This window comes from Leptinotarsa decemlineata, unplaced genomic scaffold (genome assembly GCF_025532065.1).
Source record: "Leptinotarsa decemlineata unplaced genomic scaffold, Ldec_3_MD MMD2_tig00000218_RagTag_RagTag, whole genome shotgun sequence".
In the NCBI taxonomy this organism is placed as follows: domain Eukaryota; kingdom Metazoa; phylum Arthropoda; class Insecta; order Coleoptera; family Chrysomelidae; genus Leptinotarsa; species Leptinotarsa decemlineata.
In genome coordinates, this window is record NW_027412545.1 from 5,652,953 (window position 1) to 5,671,056 (window position 18,104).

Below are 18,104 nucleotides of genomic sequence, written 5' to 3' on the forward strand. Positions count from 1 at the left end.
CATATGATGACTGTCGGAAGACAGTGCAGTGCGTATTGTTTCTATTTGAAAGATGTTGAAAAGCAAAGCATACACTCTCTGTTAGCCCCACCGCAAACCAAATCAGGTTTTCAGTGTTCGTCAGACATAAGCTTCGTTAAGAATCTGGATATATTTGGCCTAATTATTTATTCATTTATACAGTTTCACGAAATTACAGTAACATTGTTGAGAGACAGTATTATTGTTCTGTTACAGAAAAAGTGTTTTCACTAGACACATGACTTGAAATGATTTTTGAACATGTCTACTGCCTAGACTTTTGCTCTTTTCATTTATAATATTCTATTATAAAATATTCATCCTCTAAAAATGAAGTCTTTTTGATATAAAGAAGTGTTGTGCTTATTAGACAATAGTGATCTATTTTTCTTGTATTATATGAATACTGTCGGGGTCAAGATTTGAAAAAGTCCACAACAACATATTGACACACATATCCTTCAGATTACATGTTACTCAAACAAGTCAGTTCTTTTTCCAACACAAATGATGATTTATGTGCTCTTCCGCCCATATTTGTACTGAAATTTTAAATGACCAATATTCGTAAAATTCATCAGAGATGGTGTCCACTCAATATAGAAAGAATTATTGGTGTTATCGCTTTCATCTACAGTAGACTGCCCCACATTGAAAAAAAATATAAACTTGCACTGAGAGGCTCCATTTTGCAGTTCAGTCTCATCTTGATCCTTGTACTCAAGATATCCTTCTCCCTCAATGTGCACAAATTTCTTGGATATTTTCAACTTCACCTAAAACATATGTTCATGTACCAGAATTCATTCAAAATTTATAAAATTAATTACCTGAGGTGTGTCAAAAATTTCTTTCAAGTGCAAAATATTCATCACATTGTATATCAGAGAGTCTCCAATCAATGATACATTATAGACCTTGGGAATTCTCTTCATGAAGCATTGAAAGAAGTTCTGCAAATAAGTGTTGCAAACAAAAAAGTTTTATGAAAATATACAAAGGTATTAATGTAAGCAAGAATATTGTTGAACTAAATGAAAGTATGGACTTTATGAAAAGGGAGAATTATTTCGAGAGGTTAGCAGTAAACTATTCTATATGTTTAGAATAGTTTACTGCTAGAATAGAATATATTATTCTGAAAAATGAGAAATGAAACTTTCCTTAGAACATTTCTAAACTAAAACAATTGTATTTATTGTATTAATTTGAAAATGTCCTTATAGGACGAAACTGCAGTAACGTGAGTTACAAATAAAAATGGTAAAAAAACATAGTAAGTTACATTTCTCATTTTTCATGATGATCTTCTACCACGTAATAACGGCTACATCCATCTATTTATTACAATATTACTCACTATGAATTCACTTTTCAACTACGAAGGTGATCAAATGAACTAATTTTAGTAATTTACGACTTCTTATCCAAGTTATCAACATTGAAAAGCTCAAGTCCTCACAAGCAAAACTATTACTAAATAGAGTAAAATATGAAAAGCAAACCTCGGAATTTGTTCATCAACACCTATGTTGAACTATATTTACAACATATAGGTATAAGGAATAATCAAGACATAATATTGATGAAAAATTGTGAAAAACAAATATTCGTCAAGTTTTAGATATATTATTAAGAATTGAAGGTTTTGGCTTTCTATTTCTCCGTCTTTAAACAAAAAAAAAATGTGGGAATGTTCCAAAGAAAGGAAGCAAAAGATGTGCCTCCCGAAACAAATAGTTTTATATGAACATTACATACAAACACTCTCCCATTCACTTTGTACTCCAAACATCCGTTATGGAACTGAATCAGATATCATCAACAGGATTGCTACAAAATATATTATATGAAAGAGGTGAAATTTCACGTACAAGTGAAATGGCGGATATTGACGTTTCGAAATAAGACACTTGTCTTATTACCTCTTCAGCACCAATCTGGATAATATTACAAGATAAAGCACTCGATTCATTCATAATATTACTACTTTATGGAGAAGTAGAAAGCCAAAACCTTTTTTTCCCCAAAAAATTCATCTCTCCTAAAAATACATCCCTTTCAATTTAAACAAGATTCCTATGGCTGGTGATCAATTCAAATAAGCGAATGAAAGCCATTATGTACTGTCACTGATGACATGATTAGATTTAACTCATTCAGGACAAAGTCGTGATTTTATTAAAATTAATCTATTCTAAAAATACACCCCTTTCGATTTAAATTTCAGATATACTACTCAAAATGGAGTCGCATCATTGCCAAACCAAGACTATATTTCAAACAAATACAGGAGAGTGCACATTGAACCAAATAATGCACATTAGAGTTTTCAAAATGAAAAGTTATTTAAACCAAAAAAAACTTTGAGCTATCAACTGGTCTATATTCAAAATATATGACTTGGTCTGACTTGAACTGGCCTGACCCATTACCACAGACACAACTATAAACAACCATTCTTATCACCCACAGCAACATGAATTAGCAGCTTACCACAGTATGCTAATTACCATACAAATGTCCACTGAGAATTTTAATAGAGAAGTGAATCTGATAAAACCAATTGCAGTAACAACTTTAACTCTAAAGTAATTCATCACATCCTTTCGTTTCAAAAATGCTTCTAAACAAATATACCCTTACATAAAATTCAATACTGGCACCTTTAAGACATTCACATATACCGGAAAAACATCAGATAAAATAAAAAGTCTACTAAACTAACAAAATATTTACATATGAGGCACTGTTTGGAACCTTTGGTGTAGTAATGAATATTACTGAGTTTTTTCCACTACCAAATCGTTATTTTTAACACCTTGACACGTGTTTCAATCACCAAGTGAATATCTTCAAGAGGAAGATTGAACTGGAAACTTTGCGAAGCTAACCCTATTTATGCTATACAGGTATACCATTACATAAGGACAAATTGTAAAAATAAATTTAGATAGGCAATATTGTGAAATTATTTTTTTTATATAGATGAAAATTGTTTTATACATATATAGCTATAACATTTAAACATTACATAAGGACATATTGTAAAATAATAGATAAGGCAAATTGTAAAATTAATTTAAGTGTGGTATACCTGTATGTGTGGAATACCTGTATGGTATACCTGTATAGCATAAATAGGGTTAGCTTCGCAAAGTTTCCAGTTTAATCTTCTTCCTGAAGATGATCACTTAAATAATAATAATAACAAGTTCTATACATATAAACATAAAAATGCTTATGTATGTACCATTGAACGAATAGACTGCGAGAGTATAGTATGCTCTTTTCTGAAGTAATATTCTGAGATCCAAGGAAATGTGACTGTATAACCTTTTTCTTTCATGAAGTAGCAAATGTTTTGTTGAGTCTAATACATGTGAGCGACACAATTCCTTCTCTTACAAAAAGTTTTCAACATGATTGAATAAAGCTTGTACAAAATGTATGCATTGGAAAGGTTTCTTACGGATTTTATGACTGTAACAGAAATATCAACCTGGCGGAATGCTTATTCCAGCTTTTTTTATATAGGTATATCTAGCTCCAAAGACATGGACAGAGTAATCAAATGGTGTAATTCAAATTCCTTTTCCTTAATATTCAAAAAATGAGCTTAAACTTCTGAAATTTGAGTACAATTGCCATGCTTTGTTTAAAGCTCACTTGAGTTAAGGTATAGCAATTTTGTAATTTTGAAGTCAACATGTATTCAATTCTGTGTTCATTTTGCAAAAGCAGGAACACGGACTGTATGATTATATAAGGAATATCGTATGTTTGACTTTTCTTGGGGTTGTACATTGAAACGAAAGTCATCTCTGCATGTATTTCTTTGCCATTTAAAACTGAGTACTGACTTTTTCATTTAACAGTGGTGAAATTATTATGATCAGATGTTGAATTAGGAGTTCTCAAAGAAATTGTCATAAATTCAGCATTTTAATTGATGTGGCAAATTTCAATTGGGGTGGCAATGACTACCTCTGGGGATCTACTATAAAATAAGACTGTTTCGAAGTTAGAAAATACAAATATAGGAAACAAGTGACAATAATACAGGTATTCTGAGGGCAACTGCCTCTGCAATTTGCGCCCAAGCTTAAACTAAATTGAAGTGTAAAATTTCAATGATTTTTTTCAAAAGTCACACCATGTTATTGATCACAAAAGATACATTTTCATGCAATTCCTACCAAACAATGAAACACACAAACTATGTCTAATATTGAAATTCCACTTTTGACGAGAAAGCTACTTTCTCAAATGATATGATCACAGATACAGATATGATCACAGATACAGAAGCTGTTAAAAAAGTTCTTGAAAATTTTAATGTAAATAAAAATAATTTGAAACTGTTCAGATTAGGGAAAGCATTAGCAAACAGAACCCGTCCTATCAAAGTTATATTACAATCGCCAGACGATGCAAAATATGTCCTTAAAAATAAGCAACTCTTAACAGTCCCAAGTGTAAAAATATTTAGCGATCAGACTAGAGCTCAGCGAGAGTACTATCAAAGGTTGAAATCAGAATTGCAAAACTTGATTGAAAACGGTGACAACTCAAAAACAATAAAATATATGAATAACAAACCCATGATGTCAACAAAATTTGGAATAATCCTTCAAAAAAGTAGAAAATAATTCTAATATACAATTAAACACTGACATTATATATCTAAATATTCAAAGTCTTCTTAAAAACAAAGATCAATTACAAGGAAGTCTAGTTTGCTACAACCCAAAAATTATATTACTAAGTGAATCCCGAATAACCAATGATATTGAAGAAAGTGAACTGAAAATTTCTAATTACAATATAGTACACTGTGACTCAAAAAGTCGACATACAGGTGGTGTCTTAATATATATAAAAACTGACATTGTGAACTCTGTATATAAAACATATATATTAGAAGGTAATTACTGGTGTAAAATTCTGAAAATTAGACTCAAACGCCCTATTTTAGTGGGATATCTTTATCACTCACCCTCAGGATCTGATGCAAAATTCTTAGAGGATTTTGAAAATATCTGTGATAGTTTATTTTCGACGAAATTTCATTGTATTTTAGTGGGCGACTTCAATCTGAACTACTCTGATAATAGTTTTTATGTTTCTAGATTAAAAAACCTTCTCAATACTTATGTCATCTCGCAAATAATCAATGAACCAACTAGAGTTACTAACCACAGCGAATCGCTTATAGATGATTGTATTAACGAACGTAGATAGATAGATAGATACTTTATTGGTGTTAATATACTTACAGTATTCACACAAGTCAAACAAAGATACAACATAAAATAAGCTTATTAACATTATATTAAAATTACACATTAAAACAATCTCAAATAATTTCACGAAACTACATTTAAAGGTGAATACAATATAAAAATATTATCATGATTTGTCTTGTGTATTTATATACTAAGGTCATCCTGTAAAAATTCATCTATACTGTAGTAAGCTTTAGATACTAAAAACTCTTTTATTTTACGTTTGAATTCGCTAGTAGTTAATTTTTTTGTTTCCTCGTGAAGTTTATTATAAAATTTCACAGCCCAGTACTTCAGTCCATATTGGCCTTTTTTAAGGCGACATGTATTAAAGATATCTTTTTTATTTCTAGTGTCGTATTTGTGTCTATTTTCAAATGATTCATATTGAGGTATATGCGTTTTTATATAGAGTAAATTTTCTAATATGTATAATGATGGGAATGTTAAAATACTCAGTGTTATAAAAGATGTTCTACAATCATCTTTATAATAAACTCCATCTATAATTTTAATTGCCTTTCTTTGTAACCTGAAAATTCTATGCCTTTCCGCAGCGTGCCCCCATGCAATAATGGCATAAGTTATGAGTGAATGACATAAAGCAAAATATGCAGCTCGTACTGTCACATTAGATACACATATTGATAAGTTTCTAAGTACATATAAATTTTTTTGTAATTTCTTTGCTGTATAGTTGATATGTTCATCCCATTTCAATTTTGGATCAAGATACACACCTAGGAATTTCGCACTTTTCAATGAGTTTTCGTAATCTTTAGTATTTTTTAATGTAAAGATCATATTTTGTGTTTTACTTTTGTTAATAAAAAGTTTATTTGCATCGAACGTAAATAGATGTTGAGCGTCGGTGCACTCATATCCAATAATAACAGACCATTCAACAATCACTGTCAACTTTACTAATATTCATAATAACGAAAATCAAACTATAAAAAATATAGAAACTTAAGTGAAAGCAATTTGGACCTTATAAAAATTAACTTAATATCATGTAAATGGTCTTTAAATTCTACTGATGTTCAAGTTATTTATAAAGAAATACTGAATAATTGCAAAGCAGTTATTGATGATATTTCTCCAATACAAAATTGTAGTATTAACAGTCATTTGCCATGGTTTGATAATGAAGTTCACTGTAAAATTAAGAATCGTGATAGGGCATACAGAGCTTTCAGAAACTGTTCAAATCTAGAAAAACAAAATAACTGGGAAACTTTCAAGAAATTGAGAAATGATGTTGTCAATGTGTTGAAAAGAAAAAAAGATAAATATTATTTTGAAAAAATTGATCTGTATAGAAACAACTCTAAACAAATGTGGAAAACTCTCAAAAAACTAGTTGAAGGAGATGACATTGACTTTCCAAATTGTATTCAGTTTGAGAAAACTGGTGAACTTATTTTACTAAAAGATGTTATTGGAATATCAGATAATTTCAACAGTTATTTTGTTGAAAGCATAAATGAAATTGTGGCGAGCATTGACTATTCAGAGTCATGGTGCAATAAAAACTTTAATCTATACAAAACTTTCTCAGAATTCAGATTGCTTTCGTTAAATGACCTACGTAAAATTATAATTTCCTTGGATAATAAGTGCAGTATACATGAAATCCTCAACTTCAAAATATTGAAACAAGTTTTTGAGACTATCGGTCACGTTATATTGCACCTTATCAACACTTCTCTTGAAACTAGCGAAATACCAGAAAGATTGAAAAGTAGTACTATTGTTCCTATACCCAAAATTCCTCATACTATTAAATGTAAAGAATTCAGGCCAATCAACACTTTACCTCCGATTGAGAAGGTACTTGAAACAGCAGTATATAACCAACTAATAGAATATGTGGAAAAAAACGACATTTTAATCAACAATCAATCGGGTTTTCGCAAATTGCATTCGTGTGAGTCATCAGTGCAACTATCTCTAAACAAATTTAAATCTGAGCTGGATAATAATAAGTTTGTTGTAGTCGTGTTCCTTGACCTCAAAAGAGCATTTGAGACCATTGATAGGTCTATACTATTAGCCAAATTGAATATATATGGAATTGAGGGCAAAGTGTATAATTGGTTATCTAATTACTTGACCAACAGAAAACAACGGGTAAGAGTTAAAGACATGTTCTCTTGTGAAATTGACAATTACGTTGGAGTTCCCCAGGGTAGTGTTCTGGGTCCCCTTCTATTCATACTATATTTAAACAACATGCCATTGTTTGTCGACTGTGAATTTATGAACTTTTTTGCTGATGATACTCTATTGGCTTGTAGCGATGTGAATCTTACGATGGCTATACAAAAAATTAATAATCCTCTAGCAAGTGTCAACAAGTATTTAAAAATTAATAAACCCAAGCTGAATGTGATGAAAAGTAAAGCGATGATAATCACCACCAAGTTTAAATACAGCCAAATAGACTCTAAAACTATTAATCTCAATATTAATGATGACAAAATTGAAATAGTGAATTCAACTAAATATCTGGGATTCCAGATAGATAACACTCTATCGTTTGATGAACATTTTGAGTATATTCATAAAAAAATTTCAAAGAAATTATTTTTTTTTTCTAGAATTGCCAATAATCTTTCAACAGAGTCAAGTATCACAGTTTACAAGTCAATTGTTCAGCCACACTTCGACTATTGTTCCTCTATCCTATATCTATTCAATCAGAATAAATTGTTTCAACTCCAAAAACTTCAGAATCGTGGTATGAGAATCATTCTGAAGTGCCGTAGAGATACTCCTATCACTATTATGCTCAATGTTTTAAATTGGCAATCCATTTCCCAAAGACTGCTATACTTCACAATGATCTTCGTATACAAAATATTGAACAATTTAGGACCATCTTATTTTAATCAGTATATTGTCTTTCATCACGATATTCACCACCACTTCACTCGAAATAATAATAACTTATATATTAACAGAACAAAAAACAAAAATACTATGAACTCATTGTTTTTCAAGGGTTTTGATCGGTTCAACAAATTACCTAATGCAATTAAAAATAGCCCATCTCTGAACATGTTCAAAAATGAACTGAAGAAATTTGTTTTAAATGTACAAATATGATATGTATTATGTCTTTGTTACCTGTAACTGTAATTTGTATAATTCCATTCATCTAATGTTCGTTATATATTTCAAATAATTATGTAATTTATCTTTCTACATGTTGCATTGAAATTTTTCGAATGTATAATGTTGCTGTTTTTGTAGTAATGTCTTTAAAAATATTTTATTGAACTTATGTTTGTCATACATTTAAGTCATTTCTATATGTAACACATACCTTTTTTTTTATTTGTACCATTCTAGTTGATTTGTATATTATTAGGATATCCTATTTAAATAAAGATCTATCTATCTATCTATCTACAATATCAAAAGTAGTAATTTATATTTTACAAAACTAACCTCAGGAATTTGGAAACCAAGGGTGTTCAGCAAACCACAATTTTCAAACTTCATAGTTTGGTTTACACATTCTGTTACATATGACAGCCAGTCCATGAATCTCCATGAATCAGCGTCATTACATATTGGCAGGTCACTCAGGATCTTGATTTCGACTGGAATAACTTTTGGCATTATCCTTTGACACTTTCTTGTAAATTCATTACTCTTCAACGCCTGTAATCAAAAACAACTAACGCTCATCCAAATTTACCTAACTTCTTATTAATATTATTTTGTATTCTCGGGAATATTGAACATGTTATGTACAGTGCTTGTTTTGTATTCATTTTGCAAGAATGGTTCCAGCTCTACCTTTCATTTTATTTAGTTCGATTATAAAGATTAATCAACTAGTTTGTTTGAAGGTGATTGACAATGTTTCGTGATGAATTTCACTAGTTCGGACTTCCATTGTCTACTAAATAAAATGTTATTTTCAGCTATCCTTTTTTAATTATTCTTTTTTACTTGTTTCAGGGATTTCAAATCATTTTATACAGTAGACAATGGAAGTCCGAACTAGTGAAATTAATCAACTAGTTGTTACTCAGGAGCGGTGTCAATATTTATTTACACAGTCGTGAAAGAATTATTAAATATTTGTAGTTTTGTTCAAGGCACTACGAGCAATAGAGAGAATTCTTTATAAATTATCAGTGAATAATAATAATAATAATAATAGCATTTATTACCCAACAGTTAAAAACCATTTACAGGGTTAACTGAGTATGTTAAAAAAATTATATTGATCCTTATAATTACAAAGTTACAATTTGAGAAAATGAATGAATATTATGATATAATAAAATAAAATAGAAAAAAAAACTATACCAGAAAATTAAAAATTCTCCATGAAATACTGAGATGCTGTGTCAACAATATATTCTAAGGAATCATAATTGATATCACACAAATTTGAAATTAAATTGAAATTATTGCAAATGCTAAAAATAGGTGGCTTGAGATACAAATTAGTTCTGGCCAGTCGGCTGTAAAAAGTTTTTGTACTTCTAGTTCTGAAATGAGGCACACAGAAAATAATATATTATAGCAATTGTAGAATAGAGACCATAGAACAGAGCCATATTCTAATTTTGACCTTACGTAGGCTACATAAAGAGTCAATAGAGCAGATATGTTTGAAAAAGATCCACAATTGCGAACTATGAAGCGATATACTCTCAAAGCTTCACTTACTTTCGATCTAATATGGTTGGAAAAAGACAAATTTTTATCAAAATATACACCAAGATCTTTAATTGGGTTACTTCGTGACAGTGAAATGGTATCTACTCGATAATTGTACTCGATGACTGACATTTTTCTACTATAAGACACTACTTTATATTTGTATGCATTGAGATATAGTTTGTTTACTTCACAAGTCTGTATATTTTTTAACTGTTGTTGCAATTTATTACAGTCTTCAACAGTTTCTACAGGTAAATATATTTTCAAATCATCTGCAAAAAATAACTTATTACAATGGACATAATTACTGAGGTCATTAATAAATAATAAGAACAGAAGTGGTCCGAGATTCGACCCCAGAGGTACGCCAGATGACGAATTGTAATAAAAAGAATCATAGCCATTATAAGATACAAACTGTTCGCGTTGAAGTAAGTAGGATTTAATGAAAAGTACTGCTGAATTATGGAAACCAAATTGGTGGAGTTTTTGTAGAAGGATCATGTGATCAAGTCGATCAAATGCTTTAGCAAAATCAGTATATATCACATCAACTTGACCACGATTATCTAAGACATCACTAATATTTTGGGTCAATACAATTAAATTTGTTATGGTGGATCTGTGACATAAATCTATGTTGTTGCGGAGATATGATATTACGAACTGAGGAATGTACGCAATTGTAGATGACAATTTCGAGAAGTTTTGCAAAGTTTGATAGGATTGAGATAGGACGATAATTTCGAATATCAGATGGATCTCCAGACTTAAAAATGGGACAAACTCGTGATATCTTCCATAATTCAGGAAAATTATTATTTTTAACTGCAAGATTGAAAAGTGTCAGTAAGGGATATACCATTACACCGATGCAATCTTTTACAAAAAAGGATGGTATCTAATCAGGTACTTCAGAAGTGAACTTATTTTTTAGTTTACGTGCCGCAATTAAGATTTCCTGTTCGTTGATGTTTTCAAAGTTTATATTATTATAAAAACAATTTGAATTTGATAAGCATGAATGCAAAGTATTTTCATCAACTGCAGAGTGTGAATATGTACTGTGAAAAAAATTTGCAAATTTCATCTGGAGAATCAATAGTGAAGCCATCATATTTCATCCTACCTGGAATACAGGAGGTTCTATTCTTGGAATGTACGTATGACCACAATGATTGAAGATTAGATACTACAGATTCTTGTATATAATTTAAATAAATATCATATGCAGCTTTGATTTGGTTTTTGATGACAAGTCTAAGGCTCTTGAATTCATAATTGTACTGCATATTACCAGTTTTCTTGTACTTCTCGCGTAGTTTAGCTTTCTTTTTGATATTGCAAATAATCTCGGATGTATACAATTTGGGATATTTATGTTTGAACATTTTGAAAATAGGAACATGTGAATCAATAATATTATATAAGACATCATAGAAATTACTAACAGCTGAATTCACATCAACACAATTCCGAAGGAAAGACCAGTTCAAGGAAAGTAGCGCATTATATAATGCAGGATAACTGGCTCGTTTGAAATTATAATTTTTTTGGTTTGGGTTATCATTTGAGTTGAAACTAGTTTCGCTAATCAAAAAATTATTAAAATCAATAATTAAAGCTGGATGATGAGGCATATCTTCAGGAACCATTGGAGCTCTGTCTCTTATCACCTCACATTTCATATTGGAAATGATTAGGTCCAAGAGCCTATTCAAGTCATTCAAGATATTATTCCATTGGTTCATATTCAAGAAGTTGATCATATTATAGAGAGCGTGGGACTTGTTATCAAGAGCGGAGACACATACAAAGTTAGGAGCATTGAAGTCACCAATCAAAGCTACATTTTTGGTCTGCAAAATTTCTAGTTGTTCTAATGATTCACAAAATAGTTCGTAAGTCTCAGTGCTTACAGATGGTGAAATATAAATAACACACACATAAAATGTAGTGTGCTTTAGAAAGCATCTACATATAATATGTAGGTAATAAGGTCGTCCTTGTAATTAGACCTATGTGGTCTGTTAGTGTGAATAAATAAATAAATAAGCAAATCAATAATGGGAAAATTATCATCAAATAAATCAACATTTACTATTTCAATCTGAATACTGTTTTTTATAGCTAGTAAAACACCACCGCCACTTTCTCGAGATACAACATATAATTTATGGTCTTTTCTGAACACTGTGTAACTTTCAGAAAAATATTCACTATTGGAGACGTCATACGATAAATTAGTTTCGCGTAAAGCAAAAAGATCGAATTCCTCCTGACTCACAGCAGAATACAAAGCTTCACATTTTGAACGAATTCCGCGAACATTTTGAAAATAGCAGGTGACTCCGGGGATACTGTTGGGCAGTTCTAATTTTTTTTCTGCAAATTAGGTACATCGATATCAAGCGATAATGTCCCATTTAACAAACTAAAATCTCAAGACAAACAACCTCTGGCTACCATTTGAAAAAGTTCGAAAAACTTTGAAATACAACTGTGATTTCATTTGATAAATATATACCATTTATTCAACCCTTGTTTGAAGACAAATTAAAATTAATAGTTTGTTTCGAAATGGAATATAAAGTAAACTGATAATGTGAAAAATATAGCATGCATGACAGATTAGAAATTCTACATTTGTTTAGTTGAACATTCAAAATCTTCGCAACAACTTTCAATATTATATTTCATACAGAACAATTACATTTGGATCATGCAATGAGAAACTATTTTCCAAAACTATAGTAAGGCATAATGAAGGAACAGGGCCAAGCATACCTTTATATCCCCAACTCTTTACCATCGTTTACATTTTTTCATCAGATGTCGTAATAGGAGGATAAAGTTCCCAAGAGTATACTAAGAAAACTACATTTTACTGAGTTAGTGAAATTCGAGTAGACTTGTGGAATCTCAAAAACGATCAGAGTTACAAAGAAAGTGAAATGGGCACAAAGTTACGTGTTATGGAGCCCCTTTCACACTTCTCGTAAAAGTATCTATAGAAGAGAAACAAATCCCCAACCTTTCTTCGATGTTGCAGACTATCAAGGTTGCAAGTGAGGTTTGTGTCTCCAATCAGGCGGATGGATCTTTTTTGGATGGAATCCAGCAGCTTCAGGGTATGCTTGAGGACGGAGCTCCATACATGAGAACAATACTCCAAAGAAGGACCTGAGCTTTATAAAGCATCAAAACTTGCTGAGGTGTGTACAGTTTTCTAGTTCATAACAGTGTTCCAAACTTTTAACCAAACTTTCAAGAAGTAGCGTTTGCTATTCCAGCGATATGATTGTGGCAAGACACATTAGTGTCCATTTTAACCCCCAACAAACTTATTGAAGCAGAAAGCGGAATTGTCTGTCCTGACATTATTATATCAGGTTCGGAGATAAGTATTTATCTTTTTGGAGAAAACCGATGCCTGTGTTTTTGTGGCATTGAATTGAACCGGGTTAGTTACATCCCAATTCAAAATCACTTCTAGATTTTCATTAAGATATGCAACCTCCTGCTGCCGGTGAAGCTGTGCATCCGCAGCCAATGTCTTCGAATCCAAATGGAATGACGAGACAAGTGTACTATCGTCTGCAAAGCAATATATTGGATTCTTCGTTTGTTTCAAAAAGTCGTTGATATACAATAATAACTGGGTTGGAGACGAAATAGATCCCTAGGGAACACCAGCGTTGATAGTAAAAGTATTCGAGAGGTATCCATCGACTGCCACTTGTAGGGAACGTTCTTTCAGGAAGCTGGAGAGCCATATACAAAAATGGTCCGACAAGCCATAGCATCGAATTTTGGCCAGCAAAGGCCTTAGAAATATCAAGCGCAACAGTTCTTGACACTCCATGTTTCTCTATTGAGTTATTCCATATATGGGTGACATATGATAAAAGGTCACCTGTTGATCTTTGTTTCTGAAAGCCATATTGATGATCGCTCAAGATGTTAATGCCTTTCAAATATTTGAGTATATGATGGTTTACGGCTGTCTCCATGATTTTTGATATCACTGATAGCGAAGCAACTGGTCTATAGTTATTTGGGAGATTTTCCTTGCCCTTTTCTTGCCTTATAAAAATTTAATTTGAAAGGGGTATATTTTTAGGATAGATTAATTTTTGGGAAAGGTTTTGGCTTTTCACTTCTTCATATTTATACAAACAATATGAAAAGAAAAAAGCACTTAATTGGTGAAATAGAAAGCCAAAACCTTTCTTTCCCATAATAAGAGTATTTTAAAGGTTTTTGTTTTCTTTAGGTCACTTCAAACTTAGGAATTTTGAGTGCAAACCTGCAATTGTTTCGATATTATTGAATTATCCAATCAAAATTGGAGACTACAAAATTTCTGAAATATGTTTTTCAAGGACTTCTGACATTTAAACATTGGGAAACTTCACAGCTTTTCATAGTTTTTTGTTTAAAATTATTATAACTCATTCAACTTGTGAATTTAATTGTGAATTATTATAGGGTAATTAATTCTCATTATTTGGGGTAGTTTATGTCAGCAAAATAGTTTTATCCAATTCAAATTCCAGTAGATGAAACAAAAAGGGCCATTCAAAAGTACATGAGAAAATCTGTTATAAGATGAAAAAGTAGGTCAAAGACTAATATAAAGGAAATATTATTTAAACAAACCCTTTTTAATAAGTAGTTAGTACATTGGTTATCATTTCACTAAATTATTTGTTAATTCAAGCAAACAATAATAATCTTACTTCGGACTTTTTTTTTGGATTTTTACTTTTCAATTTCACTTCAGGGACTTTTTGCAAAGATGGTTTTGATTTTGTCAATTCATATGACACCGGAACTTCACTAAGTTCACTAACAGAATTACTTTCTGAAATAATACATTTTTAAAAAGAATTTAATATAACCTAAGATGTAAAGATAAGACAAAAAAAGTAGTATGTTTGATTGAACAAATCTCCAAGTAATCATGAAAAGTGGATTCAATGAATATTGTGACTCAATATATAAAACTTCATCACACAAATAATCTTACCTGTGTTGGAAAACTCACATCTACGGAAGTATGAAAAGTCTCCATAATGTTTCGGATCACTTCCTAAGGCCCATATGCAAGCATAATAATGGATACATTTATGACCATCATTTCCATATTTATCACTAACGGGTTCGGAACCTGAAATAGTTATGAACCGTTAAACATTATACTATAATTCCAAAATTATAGGCACTAAATTTTCAGAAATGACTGGCGTTTTTGTGCTAATATGTCTCTTGCAGTGGTGCATTTCAGAGTTATGATTACTGACTGAGTGTAACAAGAAATATCCTAGGTGATTGAACCATAATTCAAAAAACAGGATGCAGAGGATTCAGTAGTCTAATTACAAATAATACTTCTGTCCTAGAAATTTTATATTCACATGAACAGTATGACCAGTGAAAATCTCACAATAAAAAATTACTTAAATATGTTTTCATTTTATATATATCTCAGAGCAATTTATTTAAACTTGACATTGTAATTTTTTCTTTTATTCATTTTTTATCTTTCAAGTTGCTTGTCTTAATGTGCTGTGTAATGTGTTTAGATATCTATTTATATGTACTATGTATACTAGACAATGTCAATATTGCCAGGGGTCATATGACCATAAACATTATTTTAATTATTATTATCAAGTCCCAACAGCCTTGATATAAATACTGATATAGAAAAAAGGGAATTTACTCACCTTTGAAATCTACACAGCTACAAAAATACTTTTCATAAATATCCCTTCCTTTTCCTCGAAAAAATGTAAAATGCAAATAGCCAAGAGGATGTTTGGGGCTAACTTGGCATTTGACGGCCATAATAGATTTTGAAACTCTTTGGACCAGACAACCTTCTTTTTCTGATGCCAATAAATATAATTTCTCTTTTACATCATTCCCAGCCTTCAAAGCATGCAATACATCATCTTTCAATTCTGTTGGGGATGCAGTGCTTTGGCTCTCTAAAGCTGATTTTATGTGGGCACAAATAAGATTTGTGGCATTTTGGTCCTCTTCGTGACATCTCAAAATTGAATTGTGAAATGAATTTTGGCAAGAATCTACAAAACATAGAGCTACTTCTGAACAAACATTACTACTTCCTTCAGAATTTAACTGAAAGATGGGAAGTTGAACAAATCCTCGATAGTCTGGCCCCATATCTCTAACTCTAACAGAAAAAAGTTGCTTTTCCGCGCCAGTAATCAATTTCACAGCATCTAAATCGACTTTTAACTTTTCCTCGGAATCTTTCAATATAACTCCACATTTTTTATTTTTGCACATTGTGCTTCTAGTTCCATTATAAACACCACACTTCCAGCATTTTTTTATCCCTCTTTTGGTAGATTTTCCTATTCCAGGTAATAGTTTTTGAGAAAAATTGAAGACATTGGTGAGGCTAGATCTGGGCAGGCATACCCGTTTTCGACTATTAGAATACATTTGTAATGTATATTTTTTGTTTATAACCTATCAAAACAAAACTTGAATCATTCAAGTTCCACTGTGATGGAAATGCAGCCTAAATTGCCGTAAGTAATAACATCTTCACTAAACAGTTGAAATACCTATTAAATTTAAATTCGAACAATTCGTTTTATGCAACATGAAGTAGTAGAACAAGTAGATCAACTTTCAAAATATCTAAGACATATTCATCTCCGTCACATTAGCATTATACCACAGAATACAGAAATCGGAACTACATATATACAAATATACATAATACTTATGTCACAGAATATTGGACTTGTGTTCTTGGGTCACAGATTAACTTGGTTCTAGTCACAACATAGACACAGCATATGCTGTGACCTCAGAGTAACAAAAGACAATAGAGATGCCTTTTCCATCCTTACATTGAAGGCAGCGTAACTTTGTTTACGGAAAGTAAGTTGGACCATAAAACAGTGGCGGTCGGTTTAGTTGATAACCGGAAGGATATTATATATTTATAAAATAAATCATTTCAGGTGAAAATGTATTCTGTTCAAATAGTTCCTACAGAATATCTGATGTATTATTAATGATTATGGAAATGGGGCCAGTTTTTCTACCACCTACTAGATTTTCATTTAAGTATGGCTCTATAATAAAGCGCATAGTTTACTGGGTTAAAATTAAATTATTCCAAAAAACTAATTCATAACAATGATGAATGTTAATTTCAAAAGTAACGAATTTTGCTTCATAAAATCAGATGAAGGAATTTGTGATTTATTCTCAGATTTTATAAACAAGCGGTACGGTTTGTGAGGTCCTTTATAGAGAATTTTCGATTAGAAATCATGAATATTTATAATTACGGTTGAGGTTTGATATTATTCTGTGATTTCATTCAGAATTGGTATCTAGGGTTTTTTGTAGACCGACAATAATGTCTTTTCATAAGAAAGGGGATATTTTTGATGTTTGTAATGACCGTTTTCTGATATTCTTCTTATAAATGAAGTTTTTGAAACTAGGTTTACATTATTTCATTATTTGACATATCCCAACCAGAAAGAGGTTAAAAAAATGACCACCGTCATTTCTTATTGAATATTGTCTGTATGCAACTCGAAAGCCTCGTGCAAAAAAATAAAAACCAAAACGGAGATCATATTCTTTGTATGACGTAAGCTAGTTGTTAAGTGAGCAATAACAATAACATATAACACCGGTTGCACAAGAATAACTATTTAGTATACAAACTAAACATTGAGCAGAAAGCTTTTTGATATGTTGATCACAGAATGGATATGACCTATGGCACACATATGAAAAACATATTTTTCGTTTTTGAAAATAGTTTTTTTCATTTACATTAATGATTTTTCATAATTATAGAATTCGTCAGCATGAATTATTGAAAAAAAACATAATGTCGGTCCACAAAGACTCCTAGATACCAATTTTCAATGAAATCACATAATAATATCAAACCTCAATCGTAATTATAAATATTCATGATTTCTAATCGAAAATTCTTTATATCGGACCTCACAAACCGTACCGGCTTGTTTATCAAATCTGAGAAAAAATCACAAATTTCCTCTTCTGATTTTATGAAGCAAAGTTCATCACTTT

The 18,104-nt window shown here is 31.0% G+C and overlaps 1 protein-coding gene across 1 annotated transcript; it reads right to left on the reverse strand.

The window, feature by feature from the left end:
- Positions 1–136: 136 nt before the first annotated feature.
- On the reverse strand, positions 137–16,643 carry LOC111514194 (uncharacterized protein C2orf42 homolog). The gene is made up of 6 exons (XM_023170435.2): positions 15,731–16,643; positions 15,031–15,171; positions 14,741–14,865; positions 8,766–8,981; positions 852–974; positions 137–797 (listed from the first exon to the last, which is right to left on the reverse strand). Exons 1-6 carry the CDS (start codon positions 16,476–16,478, stop codon positions 537–539), a joined length of 1,614 nt encoding a protein of 537 aa, XP_023026203.2. The 5' UTR covers positions 16,479–16,643; the 3' UTR covers positions 137–536.
- Positions 16,644–18,104: the final 1,461 nt, after the last annotated feature.

Bases quoted from the DNA above. Each gene is read 5' to 3' on its own strand.
- LOC111514194 (XM_023170435.2), bottom strand. From the start codon at position 16,478: ATGTATTCTAATAGTCGAAAACGGGTATGCCTGCCCAGATCTAGCCTC. The intron at 15,172-15,730 runs GTGAGTAAATTC...TAACTATTTCAG, and splicing joins TAGCTGTGTAGATTTCAAAG to GTTCCGAACCCGTTAGTGAT. The intron at 8,982-14,740 runs GTAAGATTATTA...TTTTGATTACAG, and splicing joins ATCCAAAAAAAAAGTCCGAA to GCGTTGAAGAGTAATGAATT.